Below are 23,524 nucleotides of genomic sequence, written 5' to 3'. Positions count from 1 at the left end.
TGCTGCTTGGAATGCTGGTACCAGGATGCCACAGGAGCTCCAGTGGATCCTTCCTGTCCAGGTTCTGAAGCAGAGACAATCCCACGCCTAGTGATCAGGAGATGAAGATCCACACTCTCTCCTCCTGCACAGTGCACAATGCACGATGGGAAAGGTTTGGCTGCTGCAGACCAACATGACTGTGGACATGGACAGCAGATACATGTAGTGCAGTACAGGACTAAGCATCTGCTCTAGTTCCAGCCTCCAGCAGGAAGCTATGAAGGAGCCGCTGGATCCCTGCAGGAGCAGCAGGCAGGTAGGCAAAGAGAGGTGATGTCAATGTCACAGAGATGAGAGAGGGCTGAACTCAGAAGCGCACACATTCATCCCAGGGGGAAGGTAAAGTCAGAGTCGCTGGGCCCACAACTGCTAACAACACCCACAGAGTACTTGAAAAAGCTGACAGGGTGAGTTTTCATGACAGGTATCATATTCCCACTCTCCTGAACCCTACAGAATGTCACTCTACAGGCTTCAGTACCTCCTAAAACTCCTGAGTGAAACTACTCCATATTCACTTCAGAGAACACTATAAGGTTTATAAGAGAACACTTGATTTACACTAATTAGTTACAAGTCTTGGAGCTGGCTTTTAAATAGCAGCCCAACAAATAAGCGAACATGAGATAATACAAGAAAAGACAGGAAGAAAAGCCTGCTGTTAAAGATAATGCTCTCAGTGACAGAAAATAGCCACTGCAACAGTGTACTGCAACAGTGACCCAGGTATTCTTGTTCCTTTTCTACTTTGGAGTGGTGGCTGCTGAAATTCAAATGCCTTTTAAACAGGCTTTGTTACCAACTTTAACTGATAATTTACTTAAAAGCTGTTTGCCCTTCATCCATTCTGTCCACCTGCTGTTGAAATAAACTCTCTGAAATAGCTGGACTCAACTGGACTCAACTTCCTAGCACAACAGGCTTTTAGAGAAATCATCTCTCCTGTGTTCTGTATTTTCTCTCTTCTAAGGCAGCGCTGTTTCATCTGTGTTATTCGGACTGATCCAAGGAGTTCTCAGCAGCTCATGTCTTTGCCTTTTGTACAGAGGTTACTGTAGGTATTAACTTGAAACAACACAGTTTAATTTATGGAAGGATGCACCAAGTTTTTCTATGGATAATTTTCTAAAAGAAAAAGCAGGGAGGACGGGAAGAGTCTTTGTGAGAGCAGAAGCAGGAAGCTTGGCATTTCATAATCTTTCTTTGGCCCTGGTGGCCAAAGACACAAAAAAAATGGGCAACGGTTTACGGAAGAGCAACCCAAAGAAAACATCTCAAATGAGGCAAGTGGTACATAACAGTTACTTGTAACAACGAGGCACTATCTCTGAAAGACTAAGTAGAACCCAGTACTATCAAAATGTAATGAAGGCACACTCATAAACAATGCTTCTTCACCAGTTGTCAGCTCGGTTTTACCGAGCTATCTTCAGTTGTGCTGCATCCATTCTGAGCACAGGTCTCTGTTCAGGTCCTCCTCCACATACTCACATGCTATCCACTCTCATCTCTCTCAGGCTTCCAGTTTTTTTTTTTTCTGCTTGGATTTTTTCAACATACGAACCTAAAACGCAAAGTTTTTAAAGAAAATGAAGGAGTGTTCAAATATCTGGAGTTCAAATACGTTTTCATATCTAAGTGTTCAAATATCTTAGACCTGCTAGCAGGTCTAAGACAACTAATACACGAGTAAAGAGTTGAACTGCAAAAAAAACCATTAAAATACATAGCTGAGTGAAACACCCACCCTTTCAAAGTGCTAGGATTTAACGCTTTTTACATACATAAATAGGCCCATGTAGGTATATGTACATAGTGTGTACAGAAGTGTGTATGTGCATATCTGTCAATGGACAAGCATAGAAATACACATGCATACAGGTAACTTTGACAGTCACCAGCCTTAAGACAGAAATATTTCTCACTGGAAAGCCAATTTAAGTTTGCATCTCTCCCTCCCCAGTCCCAGCCCTCAGGCTTAACATATCCCAAACACTGAAGTTATGATCCTCTTTTTAACCCATTTCTTGCCTGCAAGCGCCTTTTTTTTGGCAGCTCTCCTAATGGGGCTATGTGGTCTCTAAGACTGCCCAAGGCAACAAATTTCTGTGAATTAAAAAGGCTTCCTTAAGGTTACAGACAAAATGTTGATTTCACAATTTCAATACGAAAATGAAAGTTAATGCTTAGGTAGTCGATGCTCTTTTTCTTCTGTATATACACACTGAGACACTAGGAATAAGCAGACACTAGTGAACTCAAAAGCCTCTTTTTCTCAAGATTCTCCCCCCCACTATTCAATTTTCTCCTTTGTTGCTTTCAGACATATCTTTCCCCACCAGCACAGCCAGCAGACTCTTCTGTCCTCACTCACTGGAGTCCTACCACAGCCCTCATAACTACCATCAGCTTCAGGGCAAGCAACACCACCAGCACATCTCAGTAAGGGAAAAATATGAAGTAATCATTTGGCTGGAGCTCAGTTTCTACCTTCTTGAACACAATCCCCATGTGAGCCACTGGAGAAGGCTGTCAAACAACTCTCTGTAGAAATGGCTGTTCACTCACCCAACAATTACCACACAGTGTTGACTTCTGAAGTTAAGAACACAACTGATGAGCAACATAACAGAACAACATCACTGAAGGAACAAGGTCAGTTTTTTGAGACAAACTTAGAGCCATTACCTTTGGTCCTGCAGCAGAAATAATAATCTGTCCTGGGGCTTGAATCCAGGGCTCTCCATCAACTTGAACTGGAATTGGCTTTAGGAGCGTTACACGAAAATATGAGCCCTGGGCTATGCGGATGCCTGAACGAAAACCACTCTGGACTTGACCCTGTTAAGAAGTAAAAGCCAAGGTTATCAACCACCCCGATAAACAAGAAGCACAAGTATTAGCTGCACATGAACTGGGTGAATACAATTTTATTCTTACTGATATTTTAAGTTTCAAGTACAAGAACTGCTTAAGCAAAGTAGGCATAGGATGCCTTTAAGGATGCAAAATTAATTATTTAACTTACTTCATGGACAAGAACTCAGTGCCTGCCTGCTGCCAGAGGCCAAATAACTTCACACAGTTACTTTGGACTTTCCTCTTGGCAAAGGAGCACACACTCAGAAAAATCCTGTTTGCTTTTACTTCCCTCCTCCATAAAGTAGTAAATTAATTTAAAACACCTAACTAAGCACAGACTGTGGTGCAGAATTCCAAAATCTGAAGGTACATTATCATAAAACACAGAGGAGCTTTGCCATACTCAACTCCATATTCGTCTTCAACTACTGGATCAGCGTTAACCACAGAAGTCAACTTTGCTTCCAAAATTTGTCCTGGTGAATGTGTACAGATACCAAAACCTTAACACAAAAGTAATGCATTCCATGTGTATTTGTGTCCCATGCCTACATACGCACGTAGCCCCTGAACCACACTCTTTTAACATGCTCTTCATAGTTCTCACGCTCTTCATGCAGACATGAGTTTCTTCACTTTCCATTCTGTCTGCTGTTGTCTTACATCTAAATGTGGGTCTTCCAAGGAGGCTAACACACAAGCTACCAGGCCCTGCAGCCAGGAATGGGCACAGCAATTACAGCTAACTCCTGAACATCTCTTTGCAGACAGCTGATGCTGCCGTGAGCTCTGTTTATGGTCTATAACCATTTCTGTACTACATAACAAGAACCTGAACAAATAATTCTATAATAATTCCAGCACTGATGCATACCGGCTAGGACTGTTCACCTTTCAGATGCAGTTTATTATGAAAATAAATCAATCTGAGAAGAGTATATTTACCAGAGAGGCTCACTGAAACGTATTTCCTCTATTTGCAGCAGAGCGACAACCTACCATGTGAACAACACCAGTGACACCAACAACTTCCAGCAGGCCATCATCAATGCGTGGTTTCTCAAAGCGGTCATCACTGTCAGTGCCCCAGAGATCAGCTCCAGACCCCCAGCTGCACAGAGAACAAACACAGTGACCAGCCCACCTGGGACCTCTGCTCTGTCAGGCTTCAAAAGCTCAGCACTCTGCTCATCTCCAGAGGGAGGGAGAAGTCGAGCTTTCCTGCACTAAGAGCAAGAAATGCTCTCCTAGAATTTGGAAGCATTCTGTCGAGGTCGTTGGGGAACGAAAGAAAGTTCTGCATTTTGTGCAGCATTGACCTTCTTCATTCTTATAACTTGCTTATTCTTTAGGTGCACTGCCTGCCCAGTGCTAACCCTGATCTTCTCCACAGCTCTCGTATGCAACATATGCATGAGTGTGCACATTTCTGTGTGTGTATATAAATACAAGTGAACCACAGAATTATCCCACACTGGATGGGACCCACAGGGATCACCATATCCAACTCCTGGCATATGAATGAAAAGATGAAACACATTCAAAGCAGACTGAAATCACATACAGAGAGGTTTAAGGCTAGAGCATATTTGAAAAAAAAACACCAGTATGGCTGCACTAATGCATTGCTGTTATTACACAAATTAAAAAACATCACTCTTATCACCAGCAAATTTAAGGAAGTCACATTTCCTACAGCTTTCCTTCCAGCTCCCTGCTGGTGTCTGTGCAGCGTCTGCAACAATGCCAGCATTTTCAGAGGTGTGGGCTTTCCACAGCTATCCAGAAAACAGCATCACCAACTCCATACACATCTGTCTCCAGTGATGATACAGTTACTCATTACTGTTAGGACACGGGAGAAGTAGCAGCTGTACTGGGGTTTGCACTGGGAAAACAAGGTAGTAACACCTTTTATTGGAGCACGATTGTGAGTTTTAAAGGGTCAGAAAAAAACACTGTTAGAATGGTGTTGAGAGACTCCACAGGCATCACTGCAAGCCCAGAGCTTGGCAATAACCAAAATTACACTTTAACAATGACCTGCCAGTCCACACTGTGGAGATGCTCAAAGAGAACGCACCACTGCCACATGTATAGGCAGGTATGTCTCCACAAAGGTTACTTTCTCTCCTTTTTACCTGGGTATGTTAATAAAAATGAGTCCTTCTATGTTTGGTAGCTCCACCTCTCGCTGGTCAACCTGAAGCTTTATGTCCTTATGAAGGTTTCTGGTATGGCTTATCTTCTGCAGCCCAACTTTAACATAGACTCCTTTGTTGTGAAACCTAGGAGCAGACAAGCATCATGTCAGCACACACTAGCACTGTTCTCAGCAGGTATGCTTGAAGAGTTCTTTGACTAAAAACCTCTATGAATTCTTACAGCTTTATTACAGAAAGAAAGCTAAGCCACAAAGTGCTACCTAATACATCTTTTATTTAAGAGAGGAACTGTGCTGTGAAGGCCCGTGGAGATACAGAGATGCAGAGAGGCAATGCCTCTTTGACAAGTAAACTTTTGGGCTGAAAAACTGTAATGCTGGTTAGGACCTTGGAGTCCTCATGGAACATTCTGAACTGTTTCATCATGCGCTGACAAAATAATCAAAGCGCAAAGTCAAGGCACAAACACTTCTGAGTTTGGACTTTATGTATTGCTCATTCAGTTAAGCCAGGCTCAGCTGTGGAAACTGAAAATATGCTTTGTAGTGTTAATCAGTGACAGAGCTCTATGGTATCTAATTTTGGAGTAAAAAAAGATGAGGAAGATTTTATGGCATCCCTAGAGACGTCAAAATATTTTAAGTTATGTAAACAAACACTGGTCTTTTCTTCTACAATGGAAACACTGAGATATGCAGCAACCTTAAAGAGCCCTGAAATAAAAAGCATTAATTTCCATTATTTGACCCTGCGAGCACAGAGCTGTCGCTGGAATCCAACCCACAGAACATCCCTAACATCATGTCTGAGTTATGTTCGTGTGGTGACGACAGCCAGTTCAGCACGTGGCTCCAAGTCCACTCTCCAGGCAGAGACTGTTCAGTTCTTTCAAATTATTGCACTGGGAATGATTCACTGCACATGTTAACAGTTTTAAAAAGTTCTGAGAGAAAGATATCTGATGTAAGACCACTGGGCATCTGCCTCCACTCCAGACAAGGCCAAGAGATGCGTCTGTGCTAAAACAGGCTTTGTCTAATTTGAATGTATTAACTACAATTGAAAAATAATACAGCTAAGAAACAAAACACTTTAAGTACCCCCAAGAAATCAGAACTTCAGTTACATCAAGAGAGAACCTGCAGAAACAAAAAGAATACGACAGAGAGCTGTAACTGCAGACACAGTTCTCAACTGCGTGACTGCAAAGAAAGCACTATAGACCTCAGAGTCCACGGGACACGCTGGCACACAGCAAAGAGCAAAAACTGCCAAAGACAAAAGCCTATCACTACATTCTTCTACATGCATTCCATTTCAGCTAGGAACTGTGTCAGGACACAGAGGGAAAAAAAAAAAAAAAGAGAAAATTAGACTTCTGTATCATTACCACGCCAAAATCTACCTTGTGGCTTTGAAGGGGGCAGACTTTATGATTAAAAGTTAGCCAGGCTTGGGAGAGTGAACCTTGCACACCCAACTAGGCAGACTGCTCTTTTTTGAGTATCCTCATGTAGGGCATGATTTGGTGGAAGGAGTGCCAACCAAAGTCATCAGTCTGTTGCTAGTTCTGCTGAACAACAAACTAACTCCAGGTCTATGAATATCTAAATATCTAAGCTGTGGGGGGCAGAAGGGCGAGGCCGGACTCTTTTCAGTGGTGAGTGGAGACAGGTCAAGGGGAAACGGCCGGAAACTGCAGCACAGGAAGTTGTGCACCAATGTGCGAAGGAACTTCTGCACAGTGAGGTGACGGAGCACTGGAACAGGCTGCCAAGGAGGGGGGGAGTCTCCTGCTCTGGAGATGTTCAAGACCTGCCTGGATGCTGACCTGTGCGACCTGCTGTAGGGAACCTGCTTTGGCAGGGGGTTGGACTCGATGAGCTCTGGAGGTCCCTTCCAACCCCTACAATTCTGTCATTCTGTGAACTCGCCCATTTGGCAGAAAGAAGCATCATCTCCTAAAGTAAACCCAAATATAGCCTTCAGATAGTAGCTGAACCACATTTAATTGGCAATATAGGGAAGACTAGTCATCTTCGAAGCACTGTATTTGTGCTCACTGGCTTCAAGGTCTGTACTGCAACGTAAGGCTCACACTGCTGTGAATGGCACTGGGGATGAGGGGGAGAGCAGGGCCTCCTGTGCAGGGTTATCCCCATGGAGCCACGACTCTCTGCATAAGCTCGGCTGCAACACTGCACTATTATGTCACCCCAGAATTATTTGGAACGTTCTGGAGTACAGATACTGAGGTAACATCCCACTGCTCTGATTAGTGTGGAGACTTGGCCTATTCACAGAATCACAGAATCACAGAATCACCCGGGTTGGAAGGGACCTCAAGGATCATGTAGTTCCAACCCCCCTGCCTAGCAGGGCCACCAAACACACACATTCAGATCAGGTTGCCCAGGACCCCGTCCAACCTGGCCTTAAACACATCCAAGGACGGGGCATCCACAACCTCCCTGGGCAGCCCGTTCCAGGGCCTAACCACTCTCCTTGTATAGAACTTCCCCCTAACATCCAACCTAAATCTTCCCTCCTTCATTCAGCCCAGGAATGGCCCTTAGGTTTGTTTTTCTGCAAGCATTGCACTACAGAAACAGCCAGCATTCAAATACGAATACTAGGAATGAAGGCAGATGCCCTGATGCTCAGTTTTACACCGTGGGAACACTCTCATAAAACCTGACACCTAACACACAGAAATCACCACTGCCAAAACACCGTGCTGTGTTTGCAACTGATCACCGCTGCCCTGTGAGCTACCAGACCCAGGAATGGAGTCTGGAGTCTGCAAAGACACTGCACAGCATGGCGCCAGGGAGCTCGGAGTTCTCACAACACTGACCAACCTAAGATATCGAATCAGAGAGAGCACACATGCACATTTTCTTCCATGCAGACTCTGACTGCACCACCCAACATCCCCATCTTACATGCAGCACTGCTTGTGTGACAGCTACTGCTGCGTTTGGTGTTCAATCACCATGCTTTTCAGTTAATTCACTGAAAAAAAGAAGGGTGAGCTCATCTGGCTGGCAAGAGAGTGTGCATTTGCATATGCTGGGAAAGGGGATAGCAGCAGTTTTAACAGTTATCATTACAGACGCTGAAAGGCAGCAATTGTGCCAGCAGCATTAGTCTGCAGAAGCTGCTCGTCCCTGTGAAACAATACTTCAGCATCAACTGGTAATTCATACTTCTTTCTCAGACCCCGAATCACAGAACCATACAGTCTTTTAGATTTGCAAAAAAAAACCCCAAACCACCAAAGCGCTGTTTTTCCCACACGCTCTCCAAGATATTCTTGCACCATGTCCAAATAGGCATGTTGAAGGTCTGCAAGAGGGATATCAAGTCACTGCTCACTGCACTGCAGATGCTGCACACCACGTGATGCTAAAGATGAGACAGATTAAAAGCGCACAGGGAAATAAAGATCAAAGGATAACTCCTCAATATTGTGTCAGTAAGGAGAACATCAGTATCTTACTCAACACTTTAGGAGATATATGAGCAACATCTGCATTGATAAAACATGCAAGAACTGTGAGATCAGAGAAGATTCTTAATAGATGAGACTGGAACACTATGCAGCTGTAATAGCTTGTTCTGGCAACTGAGAGGATATTAGCTTGCGAACATATGGAGTAAAGAGCACTCAAGAACAACTCCTATGAAGGGTTACTGATTAATTACACAAATGTGATTTTTTTCTCTCATCAGGTTCAATAATTACAGGAACAAAAACAAGTGCTGTTATTGATTCATCTGCATGGTTTTTATCAAAGAAGGGCTTGGGCTGGAAGGAACCCCAAGTATCACCAAGTTTCATTAGCCAACCCTCAGATCAAGCGCTGGATCAGGTTGCCCAGAGCCCCATCCAACCTGGCCTTGAACACCTCCAGGGATGGGGCATCCACAACCTCTCAGAGCAACCTGCCCCAGCACCTCACACCCTATCAGAAAAAAACCTTCCCCCTGACATCTAAATGCCCCCTTCTTTAGTTTAAAACTCCTTTGGTTTTAAAACTATTTTGTCCCATCAAAATCTACCCATGTAGAAATTTGATTTCCCTCCTGTTTATAATCTACCTTTAAATACTGGAAGGCTGTAGTGAGGTTCCTCCTTCTTCAGACTGAACAAGCCCAGTTCCCTAAACTTTTCCTCATAGGAGAGGTGCTGCAGCCCCTGCTCATCTCTGTGGCTCCTCTGGACCCTCTCCAACAGCTCCCTGTCTTTCTTGTACTGAGGGCTCCGGACCTGGATGCAGTGCTGCAGATGGGGCCTCACAAGAGCAGAGTAGAGGGGACGATCACCTCCCTGTCCCTGCTGTGCACCCCTCTGCTGATGGAGCCCAGGATCCCATTTGCCTTCCGAGCTGCAAGGGCACACTGCTGGCTCATGGTTAGTTTTCATTCCTAAGCCCTTCTCATCAGGGCACCTCCCAAGGACTTCTTCTCCCAGTTTGCATGCATAACTGGGATTGCTCTGACCCAAGTACAAAACCTTACTGCACTGCCTCGCTTGTGACTCAGAGATATTTTAAAAATTGTAATGACCAGCATGCATGCAGATACTGCCACAGCACTGCATGAGGGTGGCAAACACACAGCGTGCAGCAGCATTGCCTTCCCTCCTGCTAAAGGTTTTCAATGGGATATTTCCACTAACTTGAAATTTTACTGAATTTGACATTGAAGTCATTGGCAAGTAAGTACAGTGAATAATAATAACAGGGCTTCCAAAAAACTTATCTTATGTTCTCTCTTGGAACACAAAGGAAAAAAAAAGGAAAAACAAAAAGCCAAACAAATTGTACGCCTAAGAGTTCATGGCTTTTTTAACTCCTGCCTGTTCCAGTTTTGCCTCAAGCAACATTATTTGTGAACACTTGTAGCAAGATTATCAGCCACAGCATAAATTGGAAGATCTGGGATACTACATAACTTCCACCTCCCCTTTTCTGTTTTCCCCAGGATTACCTGCTATTAAATTTCCCTGGTTCTTCTTCTCTAGCATGATGAAAGTCCAAGCTCAACTCTGCATCAATGCCAAGACCACAGTAATTGTTCATCTGTACAATCTGTCAAAAAAAAAAATAAATAAATAAAAAGGGGAAGAGTTATTTGTATTATTTCCTCAAGGCTTACATTCCTAAATGCAGAGGTTCCAAAACTCTTCAACAAAAGGAAGACCCACAGATTATTCTTCCAAGTTATTTGCATCTTGACAAATTCAGGAACGTTTTCCAGAAAAACAGCACTAAAAATAAAGCAGTTGTTTATATGTACTGTCATTATTCCCAAGTTATTACGAATTTCAACACTTAATCTTATTTCAAGAAATGAGTATAATAAGGCAGACATAAAAATAAATGCAGAAATAAAGCCAACCCAGCTTCTCAAAGCAAAGAAGTTCTATGCAACAGCTACATATAAATTACTAAACACTAACACCACTATTATTTTTGGCAGCAACCCCATGCCATGAGTTCAGAACTTGACTTCACCTCCTCAGCTGCATTTTAAATAGCTCCCTATATAACAACCTCAAGGTTCTGCAGATCCCTACTATTTTTCCTATTGATCCTGCCTTTGTATGCCAGCTCACTCCACAGCTTTTCTATCAAGGCCAGCCCTTGATTCCCACACCTTCAGTCTCTAAGAAGCAGATCAGGAACACTCAGGGCAGATCTAAATAAAAATACCCAGAACATCAGCAGCTTAAGTTCTCTGACCCACACAATGCCTATGACTTTCCAGCAACTACACAAAAATGCTGGACAAGGACTACCATTACTACAGCTTTCTTTTTTCTTTTCGCTCCCCCTTCTTCTACCCAGTTTCTTGATTCTGCAGAAAATAAACAGAACCAGTATCCACAAAAGCTCTGAAATCACCATTCACAATCAACGCCTTTATTTTCCTCAACAGAAACAAGAAATGCAAACCAAAGTTCAGGGCCTTTTCCTCCAAGAATATAAAACAGACGCTGCATATACAGCAGCACGAAGGCAGTGTGATGACAGGAGGATTTACCTCCTCTGTATTTCTGTAACTTACAGTTATTTTTTGAGCTGTAACAAGAAAGACCACACTAGTCTAATACGCAGTTTTTTTGCTCAAGTTTCACTAGTATTATGGGAAGTGTTTGGCCTCCCTTACTTGAGAAATGCATTTCTCAAATGTAAATGCAAAACAAATAGGCATGCCATTGACATGTAAATCTTCACATTAATGTGCTATCAGATACTTTTTGCCAAGCTATAAAGAAAGGTGTTCTGCGACCAACCATCGCACCAGAACTGAAGAGCTGGATCCAGGCACAGCACTATCTTCACTAAGAAATACTAAGGCCCAAGCACAGGTAAGTGAGCAGCAAGAGATCAACCACGCCAATAACTGCATTTCTTCTGACTTCAAGAGAACGAGTGTTTCTGCGAGTCAAACCCAAGCCAAACCTCATCTCACCTTGGGGGGCTCGGATTCTGCCATGCCATTCTCTGCACCTTCAGCAGGCTCTTCAGCATCCAACAGAATAGTCCAGCGGTCCATCAGAACGTCGTCTGCTTCATCCACAGAAACCAAGATGGAGTAGGGGTCCTCCCCACTGTAGCCAGCTCCCCAGCGCAAAACTCGTCCTAAGTCATTACCTGGGCACCAACAAAAAGCCCCAAAATGTGACAGCATTTTTAAGTTAGCTGTAAAGCACCAACAACTCCGTCAGCTCTGCTCTATAAATAACTGCAAAGTGCTCGAAGTAAGTCATGAAAGCAGCACAACTGGACTGAAAACTCAGTCAACCATAAAACATACCCCAGCATTACGGCTGCCTGTTGTGCGTTGTGTCACACACAGACATTCTGCTTCATTTGAAACATTCTGAAAAACGCAAAGGAAGAAACTGTTACCAAGTCAGCACACAGCTGAATTCACAGCCCCGCAGTGCAGCACTGGTTGTCAAGGGGAGAATATTTTGGCCTCTCCAAGTGCTATCCACTCGGACACGGCCACAGCAATACCGTAGCTCCTTCTCACTCAGGAAGCACGACCAGCTGGCAAGCAGATCCCTGTGCATGCTATCCACAGCTGGCTACCGAGTCCTGGCATCCTCAGCAGTGGTTTGTCAGGTGGATAAATGAAGGCAAACCTTCTGGAGGATGAGCAGGCACAAGGCCTCAGGCAGGGATCCATCTGGATTTCCAGCTGCTGGACCAGTGCAGAAGCTGCACGCAGACCAGTCAGCAGCAACGTGCTGGGCCACTGAATGCCTCTCTCTGAGCCACATCCCAGTTGGATAACTTCTCCAGGGACAAAACAAAGGGAATATTTACTGAAGACTACATGCATTTAACTTCGTGGCACGCACATCTTCAGACTGGGTAGGAGAGATCAGATCCACAGTATACTAGAAAACAAGCTTTTAAAGAATGTGGGTCAATACCTGCTGAACACAAGCTAATAGAACCCTGAGCCACGTGGGAAGATGTTCCTGCTGTCTGCCTCCAAGCCCATGTTCCCATGTTCATTACTTAGAGCTTATGCCCATGACAGTCACTCCTCCCAGCAATCAGTGCTCCCAAACACAACACAGAAAGTCCATGGAGAATGAAGGCAAGGTCTTCAGCACGCACTGAGCAGTCCTCAACCTAGCGCTTGTCCCAGTTCTCACCTGTTCCCAGAGGCAGGATGGCAACAGAAGGCTCTGAGCACACCAGCTTGTGCCTGATCTCCTCCAGTGCACCAAGAACCCAACCCACGGTGCCATCACCTCCGCACACCAGCACTCGGAAGGAGGGGACTTTGGAGAACGTATGAAACCTCCATTTAGAAACAAAGCAAAGGGGAAAAGAAGCGTTACAACGCAGTACAAAAAAAGCAGTCCCTACTTACGTTATTTAATGTAACACATTACAGCTGAATTCTTAAAAAAGAGTGAAAACCAGACTCTCCTATGACTTTTTGCAGCTGGAGACCAATTGTTAATCACTTGTTTCCTCACCAAATAGGTCAAATTGTTCATAGTTTCCAAATGAACATCTTAAATCTTCGCAGAGGTTTTGAATTTTTTTTTAACTTAGTCATTCCTGAGCTGCCAAGTGTGGAATGTTGATAGGACTTTTTGTTCATAGTACTATTTTGTTTGTTCTCACTCTTTTTGGCCTTTCATCCTACACAACAGGACAGCAAAATAATTTCTACTCACATCTCATGACAAGCAGTAAGCAAGGAGAAGCATTCTGCTGTACATCTACAGAAATACTTCATGCGGAAAGCAAAATGAACTAACTACCACAGCTGCAGTCTCAACTACGTTAGAAACATAACAAAATTACAAAACTCAGACCAAAAAGTTTGTGCAGCTTGTTTAACTTGCTTCCTGCATAGGCTACATTTCTCTCTTGAAAGCTTTTGTTTCGAAGGTTGAGTCACAAGAGTTCTTTGTTAAAAATGCAGTGCATAACGAGGCTACTCCAAGTAGGCTGCAATCACTGCCTTCAGTTTTATGAAGTGTTAACAAAATGGTGCTGATTAAATCTAGTAATCACTTAGTGCCTCCCTGCAATCACACTACGTTCTGTATCTCAGGGTGAGAAACGCTGCAGCTGTGACTGGGCAGGCCCCGTTAATTCTGCAACTGTGGCCAACTTTCAAGAGTCAAAATAGAAAACTTTATTATACTTCCCTGTTTGTTTCCAAGGCATGTTAGAAGAAATGAAAGCAAAAATGAGCATTTTTGTAAGGCAACATGACATTTTTCTTTTGGTATCCATTTATTTACAAAAGACTACTGTTTTCAGTCGTAAGTGTATTTGCATTAATTGTAGAGGACATGTGAGTTTCCTAGGCGTGGGATCTGTTAGACTTGATAAATGTACATACGTCAGGAACTAATCTGTTCTCTGCACAGAAAAGGAAAGTCTGTTTAAATACCAGTAAGAACCAGACTGATTCTCTATTCTGCTGTCCAGGCAAAGAACAGACACAATTAATATCCTTACAAGAACAGAATCTGATCTTGCCTGAAGAAAAGCCATCACAGAACACCTAACAAAGTCACATCAATAACCAGAAAAAACATTACAACATACCCAGGCAAAGGACCACCATTGGTAAGCTCAAAGACCTGATGTGGATTCAGCAGCTTTCTGAAGCAGTACAGCAGATCCCGACCTTTCAGACCACCGCTTTTTGGATTCACAAATACGAGCAGTGGCCAGCAGTTCTGCGGGATCTTGGAAGCCTGAATGAAGGAAAGAAAGGATTAGCCAAAACCACGACCAGGAAGGAAGATTACTACTGCATCTCAAAAGTCTTTACTGATAATTCCTTGATGCTTATGGAAAAAAAAATCCAGATTCAATTAAAAAAAAAAAGACTCAACACCTAGACAATTAACAAAGCTAGCTACTGATTTTATCTTTCTGGAAAAGCTTTCACTGATCCACTCCAACTATGCTCAATTAGTTTGGCCTAACGTTAAAATGAAGGTATCACCAACGCCTTTCTTCCATATCTTCAGTAAAAAGTACACGAGAAAGAATAGCGTGAAGGATAAGGTCATTTCTAGCGGCGCTTATTGACAGGCCAAGGCACAAAGCAGAACACAAGCAGTTCCATGTGAACACGAGGGAAAACTTCTTTATTACTACGAAGATAACAGAGCACTGGAACAGGCTGCCTAGAGACTGGGCAGTCTTCTTCTCCAAAGATATCCAAAATCCCACCTGAATGCTTTCCTGTGCAAACTACTGTAGGAAACCTGCTTCAGCAGTGGGGTTGGACTAGATGATCCCAAGAAGTCCATAGCATTCTGTGGTGCCATCCTTACACCACTGTGGCTGTCTGCTGGAGGGCTCTGCAAGTACAGAAGTGCTGTGGGCATCCTGATGCCCTTCCAGGAGCCACACTGAGCTCAGTTCCTGCAAGCAGCAGGTGGGGATCTGATGAGACAGCCAATCCACTGCACGGGGATGACGGGGAGAAATATCCCCTCTAGACTGGTCTTCAAACATCCCATCATCCATGACTTACAAATGACTCTAGAAAGACCAGGAAGCATGAAGGCATCTTTTATTCAACCTGTCACAGTGGTGGGTATAAACGATGAGGTGGGTATACATTAAAAGTCCATCAGGTGTTTCAGCAAGTGTGCTCTGAAACAGAAATGTCTGCCACAGTCCCTGAGCAGTGGTAATTTGTATTTACAAACTGGACAGTGTTCAGGGAACACTAATTTGGCACACAGCTGACAGGATGGTCCCAGGAAAAAACAACGGTGAAGAGAACTCAATTTAGACATGAATGATTCAGGGGGCAATGAAGAAGCAGCATGATGACAGCTTGCAGACACGTGAAGAGATCTGAACAGCAACAGAGGGAGGAGAGAGCACATAGACAGTGTGCTAACTGTCCATGCTAACTACCAGGACTGTGAACTGAACCTCAAGCTGCAGAAATGAGTCCAATTTACCAAGTAAAGGTGGGGAAGGAAACTGGCATTCACTGCTGAACTAGCCATGTTACTGCTGCATGTGAGCCAGCTCAGACACTGGAAAGCAAACAGTATTCTGGGGTTTGAATATTGACTTAAGAAATTTCCTCAAATGGTGCTTTTGTGGAGGAGCCAGGCACTAACCCTCTGCCAGATGCATTAAGATACTGAAGCTGCATAAAAATCTGTCTCCTCTGCATCCTTGCTTGCATGAGAAGCATCCTCTGCCATCAACTGTGACTGCTAGGCACAAAGAGAAAACACAGCAGAAGTGTAATGCCAAGCAAGTGAGAAGGCTGACAGAGGTGAAACACCTTTCTTCTCTTCCCCCCTCCTTCCCCTTGCTTTACTTTTGGCCAAAAAGAGACATTCTCGGTCTCAGACATAACTATTCTGTGGGGGCAAAGAGTCAGGAGAGCCCAGAACATTTTTGAGCTGCTGTTGGAACAAGAGTGGTGAGACAACCACCCTCACCCGTACTGTGAAGAATGATGAGTCCAAACGGGCCTCACCTGCGTGTTCAGGCTCCACTGGAAAGGAAAGGCACTCACCAAAGCCCAGTGAACAAAAACTGTAATACCTTTACGCCTGCTAAGTATACAGAAAGGACCCTTGTAGCCAGTAAAGGAAATCTAAACAAAACACTGTGTGCCACTGCTGCAAAAAGGAAGCCCTTCTTGCATGGCAAGGTCAGCAGCTCAAGGATGCTCACATCCAAGGAGAGGGGTGGATTTCCTCCCCTCAAGCCACCACAGGTATTATACAAACAGTAAGCAGAGGTTGGCTTTTCAGTCAAGCCCTTTTCATGGCTCTATCAGCCACATTCCACTGTGAAGGCTCCCCTGAATTCTGCCAGCAAGGAAAGGCGGAGTGCTGCTGAATGGAAAAGTTGTTTTTCTCTCTTCAAACCTTTTTTACTTCCTAAATTTGAAAATTTCACCTCCAGTCTTTTCAGCTTGCTGAACAGGCTGTCTGGATCCTCTGCTGTGATCCATGATCCAGACGTGGTGTGTAACAAATGGATGGGTGGGAGGAAGAAGAAGGAAAAAATGAAATAATACTCAGCTGCAAAGTAAACAAAAACTTTCACAGTGAAAGAATCAGAGAACAGAAACCAGCCCAAAACTTACACCCAACACCTTGCTAGAAGATGGATAAGAGCACTTGATTACCTTCTCTTTCTCAAGAAAGTAATTTTTAAAAATCCCGGTTATGGACATTTAGAAGAGATACCGTAAGCACACGTCTTGTACTGCTTGCTTTTACAGACAGAATCCACACACTGGGTCTAAAAGCAAGCAGCTACAACCACTCACAAAGAACCTCGGGGAACTGTGCTGATTTCTGAGACGTGGTGAATCCCAACACATCCAAAAGCACAGCTGTGTTTTGGAAAGTCATATGAGACCTTATTCAAGCCCCATAACATTGCAAATACGTATTTGCAGTTTCCACAAACCTGCCATCTAAATTCCGTATTTTCCAAGTGTCAGTACTGTACAAGAAAAAACAAAGGGCAACATCTATGCCGACTGCTGCTGAAGTCACAAGCAAAGAGCGCATGGAGCAAACAGGGTGTCTGCACGCAGCATAAACTGAAGAGTCCTGCCACACAAACACAGCCTCCTTCCAGTATCTTCCAGCGTAAATCCCCAGTAACAACCACTCCGGGCTGAAAGCGGCGATGCAGACTGAACAAAGCATCCTAGGAAGGGCAGAAGCCTTCTCAAGCGTTACCCTTACGTTTAACTCGCTTCTCACCACTGCTTGCGGTTGAAGGGCTAAGAGGAGCCGCTAAATCCCTCTGAAGGACCGACTTGTAAGAAAACAGCTTTTCTGTAGGTTAAGAGTCCCGGAACAAATTCCAGGCTTGCACAGAAGAGCAGAGCCGCCGCAGCAACGCCTGAAAGGCACAGGTCCCAAGGAGAGCTGCGCTCCGCTCCGCGCAAAGCAGTGCGGGATGCTCCGAGCTGGGACGTGTGACTGATGCTGAGGAGCCCCTTCCTCGCTGTGCTGGAGGAGCAGCGCCTGCAGAGGAGCTGTGTGCGGGCAGGCACTCAGCAGGGAATTCACCGCGTGTTTCTCAGAGGCCGCCAGCAGACGGCGTGTGACTGAGGCACTCTGCAAGGCACTGCACGCTGCTCGACTTGCCACGATCTGCACAGCGCAGCTCCGGGCTCAGCAAGATACCTGCTAGTCGTGCTAATCCCTCTGTGCTGCACATACTGTGAGTCCTATCAACCACAGCAGGGAACAAGGCGTTCTGCACCCCAGGCCAGCCAGCTCAAGGCCTATCTTCCAGGCTGCTTCCAGGAGCTACGGAGGTCACTCAGCAATGCGAAAATCAAACTTCTGCAATAAGACTGCAGCACCTCCCACATGCAAAGACTCCTGCTTCCTTTCCTCCAGGAAGGAGGGCTTGAACCTACAGCCCTAAGCAAGGTGTCGGTGCCATCAGGGCAGCAGCTGTGCCGCACTGCAGCACCTCCAGCAGTTGCTCCTTATCTTGGAGGAAACCAGAAGGTGGGAAGTAACTCCTTGCAGGGCTGTGGCCAGCTGTGATCAACAGCTGCTGGCAGATGTGACAATACCATGGAAGATCTGGGCTGGCTCTTTAGTAGGTGCACCAAAACCAGTGCGAGTACAGCGTGCACTGGGGATATCACAGATCAGCAAAGCACAGAGCAGATGCTCAAACGCTCCTTTACTTTTGTGTTTCCATGGAATTTTAAGAAGGCTTCTTCTGTTTCCTTCATCTGAAGTAGTAATTTGGAAAAATCACTGAGTAACGAAAACACCGTGGCCTTTCATTTATTACCAATTCTCCTTCTAAGACTCCAGATCAGAACTTCATCCCCAGTTTCTTGGTACCTCATTCACAAGATGAACGACAGAGCATACATCCTATTACCCAATTCTTGTGAAGGTATTTCCTGTTGCTGCATTTAAATGATTGCATACATGCAATACAAACAGGGCCTGGCAGTGTTACAGAATAGTAAGCTGGAAAGGACCTCAGCTGCTCATCCAGTCCAACTGCTATCACAGCAGGATCGACAATCACTCTCCAGTTTACCCCGGCTAATTAGCAAACAGCAACAGCTGCGTGGCCTAAGCACAAATGGATGGCACTTGAAATGTTAATCATCTTTACTCTTGGCTCATTTTTAGTGAGAAGACAAAGCATGAGTGCTGCTCCAAAAGTAATGCTTCTGATTTTATTACTTTGGCCCACAACAGAGGCAGATGTTAGTGGTATGGCAGCAGAGGTTACACATTCCCTCTAAATTTTGTTATCGTGACAGATAACAGCAGAAGGGAACAGTGATGTGGAAAACAAGCCATATTCTGGACAGCTATGCACAATTCATCCCATGAAATGAATAGCAACTCAGTTAGCTCATCCAAGCAAACTGGTGGTTTACGACCATGGAACTGTGCAAAAAGCTGAGCAACAGTGTGGCAGCATGAGTAGTATCCCAGAGTTTTTGGCAGGTGAGTCCCACAATGCTCACAGAGGAACAGAAGGAATGTCGTATGCAAGTCTGTCACAGCCCATTGAATGAATGCAAGTTGAAAGTGACATTTTCCTAGATCACTCCTTTATCAGTGACAACAACTGGTGTCACCTACAAGAGCCAGAGCCAAAACAGCAGTCCACAGAGTGGTGACACATGAATGCCCTATCAGAGAGAAAGCTTTAGCTGGAGCCCTCAGCAGGTAAAGTGATGTGTGATGTGTTTGGGATAGCAAAGGGCTGACCTGACTGAGATGAAGGGTTGAACTTCCAGAGTCAAGCTGCAGAAAAATACAGTTTTTCTCTTGCAACAGTCTAATACCAGGCCCCACAGCAGTGTGAGGTACATTGCCAACCATGGTGGGACTGTCCTGCTACACCCACTGCATCGTCTGGATTTGGCAACTTCTGACTTCCATCTGTTTGGGCTGATGCAAATATGGTTTGCATGGGCAACATCTTCCCTGCAAGAACACTGTCACAGCAGCTATGGAATTGAAGAAGGGAGGGTCAGCTCCACTGCTGCAGATTTTTATGAGCACAGCATTCAGGCTCCGGTTCATCACTGGCAAAAATAAACAGCTAATGATGGTGACTATGATGAAAAACAGTGTTTCGTGTCTGAGAATTTTCTCTATCAAATAGTGTTGATGTGCTCTCTGTATCTACTTGTAGAAGCCATGAAAATAAATAGCAGGCATTACTTTAGGAGTGAGGTATGCATAAACAGGATGTGCTCAAATAGAAAGAAAATGCACGTGTACACATACAGCCCTTCTCTCCTTTCACATCACAAACTCATCCACTCAGTCCCCTCAAACAGGTTTTCTTAGAAATAACTTGTATCAGGTAAATGATAGCATTATCCATGTTTTCAGTTCGACATATCTGATGTCAGAAGTCCAGACACACAATCAACAGAGTAGATAAATTCAACTTCACACACTGTACACTGCATGTAGGCTCATCTCTGTGCTTCGCTCTTTTTGTTCTGCTCCCGGTAACAAGAAGAGTTGAAACCTACTTAGAAGTAAGATTTGTTTCTAACTATCTCACAAAACATAACACCCGCATAATCACAAGGGTTTCTCTTCTTTTGGAGGAGGGGTAGTATGTCATATTGCCAGCTAAATGTAAGCACTGCCACTAGCATTTACTTAAATAAAAACACTAGCCACCAGAAAACTCTGACAAGCACAGGAGTCGTAATATAGTAGGCATGTAAGTATGCAGCTACCAGCTTTGCCATTGCTATTGCACTTGAGATCCTCCCACCTGAAGCTATGTCAGTTCCCACTGCTGTGAAGATTTCATCCTTCTGTGAAGTTTTAAACAAGTCAAAATAAGACTTTCAGTTCTTTTGCCACAGTACAACTCCAGAAAGACAGTAACTGCAAGATGCTCAGCAGAAAGCAATTAGGGCTACACTGACTTCTGGACAGAACCTATGTTACCTGAGTTCAAAATGACTTTGCTCAGTGAACCATTTCCCTCTCTCTATCCTGAATCTGCTTCATTTATACAAAGCCTGCTAGGAAACCACAGGACTCATAGGAAAGTGGGCTGTAAACACAGAAACATATGGAAATCAAATGTGAATCTATGGAAGGACTCTTGCACAAAGTCTAATCTCTGCATAAGGTGCAAATTTTCTTTTAGAAAGAGGGTTTTTTTTTTTTAAGCTGCTACAGAATTAAGCTAAAACTACGCCAGCCTTTTTGATCTTAGAAATAAATACGAGAAAAATGAAAATTCAGTTTTTCCGCCCTTTACAGTTTCTGTACTTGTGCTCACAGTTCTTCACAGTTCAATAGCAGGACAAGTGACTTAAGTAACAAACACATCAGATGCACGAAGTGCAAACGCTCAGTATTATTCCACATCCCACTGCTTAACTCAGGTCCTCCCCTGAAAAGCAAACACTTTTGCTCACTTCCTGAGAAAGGAATTGTGAAGGCAGCATTTTTAGTTTGAGACACGAGTTGTAAGTTCTGACATCTCTTACCATAACTTCTGGAATCACCACAGCATTCAGAGGCTTGTCATTGACAGTTGTATCCTTAACTAGCATATATATTCTTTCAGCTTCAGAAAAACATGAAATTTCGAGTACAACAGCTCCTGTAAAGACATGTTTGGTTTTTTTGTATTTCTTATTATTAGAAAATCAACAGTGTTGAATCACAGCAAATGTTTACCCAGGATATTTTTCAGTACAAGTTACTCTATAACATTTCTGGTTGCTAGTACCATTGAGATGGGCTTTCTGTTTTGTTTTTGAAGCTTTCCTTCCTATCTCCAAACACATGCCAGATTTTTAACAAGCAGCAGTTTGAGGACATGAAGAATTTCAACACAGAACTGATACACATTTGAAGACCTCCCCTGGGATTTAAAAGTAGCACCCATTTCCATACACTGCATTACTTAACAGCCTGCTTTCAAGCTGTGGAAGTGACAAAACCATCAGATTTCCTTTTCTGTCCTTTTTTAAAAATATGGCAGTACCATTCGCTGACAAGACATCAGCAGGAATTATCAGAAGCCAAGATCTTATCTGAGGATCGTTTTAAGGCTTTAAAGTTAGAGCTTCCACTGGGCAAAGAGAAGCAAATGAAAATAAAATACTGGGAAGTTAGTTCAAAGTAAGATACTCAGTGAGGGGGTCAGGCTTTAAAGACATGGCAGGACAAAATCAAAGACATAATGGACTGCATACAAAATGCAAGCTAGCAACAAAATTGGCTGCTATGACAACCAAAAAATGAGAGTTAGAAAGCATCAGAAACAAAAATATTCAGAAAGTGAAAAAAACTCACCATTTTTACAGCAATAGAATACACACTGGCAGTAACATCAGAAAGAAAAACACATGCAGGCAGGTAGACTTGGCTAAATGGAGCAGCGAGATGGGCTCTATTACAGATAAAACTATTCTCTATTCACAGATATGAAGAGAAGACACAGATGAAAGCTTTATGCTCTTCCTAATGAGAAGTCAGTATTTACTAACTATGTGGAGATAGCAAAGGAAGCAGAAGCCAGCCTTCAAAACCACCCTACAGGAAGATCCAATGAGCAGTTATTTGCAAGGTAAGCCTCCCAAAGCACACGGACACCAAGGCCTGAAAGCTCAGGAAAGAAACTGCACACTTTTCTTTGTGAGCTGCCCCAGATGCTGACCCACAGCTGACTGCTGCAGTAATGCTGCGCAGAGGCAGCGCTTCAGCAGCTCTCAGCAGCCCTGCCACTCCTCAGCCAGGTAACATCCGTAAAGCAAAAGCAAAGCAGCAGCTCAGAGAAGCCTGCTCCAAGGAAGAACTGCTGATTCTCTTCAGATTTCCAGCCACTGGATCCCAGTTCAGTATTATGCTGAGCTGTGATCTGTGTCAAACTGACCCACCAAGCTACAGAGCAGCACCAATTTTAGCGCTGCAAAGACAGAATGGGGAGAAAGCCCTCAGAAGTGCTTTAGGAGCACTGCTCAGCTCAAGTGGGACCTCCAACCTCATTTTTATGAGAGATTATCACCGCTTTCTGGTGCAGGTGGCATGAAGCTAACCTTTTATTAATAAGGTAACACTCAACCCCTGCTTTTCATAAATAGAATGTGCTAGATTTTATCTGTAGGGCTTTTTGCTTATGAAGCATGAGTAAAGTACTCGGAGCTTGAAACCTCTACTGTAAGGCTGCAGTTTTGAAAACAGACTTTGTTTGCAATACTTAAAATCTTAATGCTTACCTTGTGCTTGATAAACATGACTCAGAGATACTACGTTTGCTGCAAAGGGCAAAAATATAAACACATAAAACCTCGGGTACATTTAGAGTAAATATTTAAAATATTTTTAAAAGTTACACAAATACAATATAAATAAATACTAAAAGTTATACAAATACGTAGGGAATCTCCAGCTAACACTTTCCCTCTGCTAAGTTTACTTTGCTACTTAGAAAAGCTAAACTGATTTTCATAAAAGATGGGTATGTATTATCCCAGGCATTTAGTTTAATTCCTCCTGAAGTTACACAAAAAATTGGGAAAAACGCTTCTTTTCCTGAAACAAGAAGCTTGATATTTTCCTGATACTGTTTACAGAATGCGTGTTTGACAGAGCAAAATTAATTGCACTGCTTTGAAAAGGGAAAACAGATTCTTTTCACTGAGTGCTCGCCTGTACGTGCACACACAGAGCTCACGTTTCTCTGTCACCAGGGACAAAGGGCATGGAGAATATGGAGGACAGCTCATGCAAAAAAATCAGTCAGTACTGCTAAGGAACATTTACGCATGAAGAATTAAACTGCACCGCTATAATTTGCAAAGTGTGAGGTATATTTGGTCAACTTCTAAAAAATGGTATTTTCACTAAAAAAAAAAACTGGTACAGTCACATATAGCTCAAGTAATGTAGCAATCATCCTTTGAAT

The 23,524-nt window shown here is 43.7% G+C and overlaps 1 protein-coding gene across 1 annotated transcript in view; it reads right to left on the bottom strand.

Moving 5' to 3' along the window:
- Window positions 1-598: 598 nt before the first annotated feature.
- DGKQ (diacylglycerol kinase theta) overlaps window positions 599-23,524 on the bottom strand; it is a 79,223-nt gene continuing 56,297 nt past the window's right edge. Inside the window, 11 exon segments of the mRNA XM_042829398.1 lie at window positions 599-1,576; window positions 1,579-1,606; window positions 2,731-2,883; window positions 3,904-4,015; window positions 5,046-5,192; window positions 10,065-10,165; window positions 11,553-11,734; window positions 12,754-12,902; window positions 14,174-14,325; window positions 21,099-21,214; window positions 22,836-22,874. Coding sequence (XP_042685332.1) covers window positions 1,530-1,576; window positions 1,579-1,606; window positions 2,731-2,883; window positions 3,904-4,015; window positions 5,046-5,192; window positions 10,065-10,165; window positions 11,553-11,734; window positions 12,754-12,902; window positions 14,174-14,325; window positions 21,099-21,214; window positions 22,836-22,874 — 1,226 coding nt within the window. The 3' untranslated portion in view covers window positions 599-1,529.

Source organism: Centrocercus urophasianus, unplaced genomic scaffold, assembly GCF_019232065.1.
Source record: "Centrocercus urophasianus isolate 14NV4802_14NV808 unplaced genomic scaffold, USGS_Curo_1.0 seq_31, whole genome shotgun sequence".
Taxonomy (NCBI): domain Eukaryota; kingdom Metazoa; phylum Chordata; class Aves; order Galliformes; family Phasianidae; genus Centrocercus; species Centrocercus urophasianus.
This window is presented reverse-complemented; position numbering and strand designations above follow the sequence as displayed.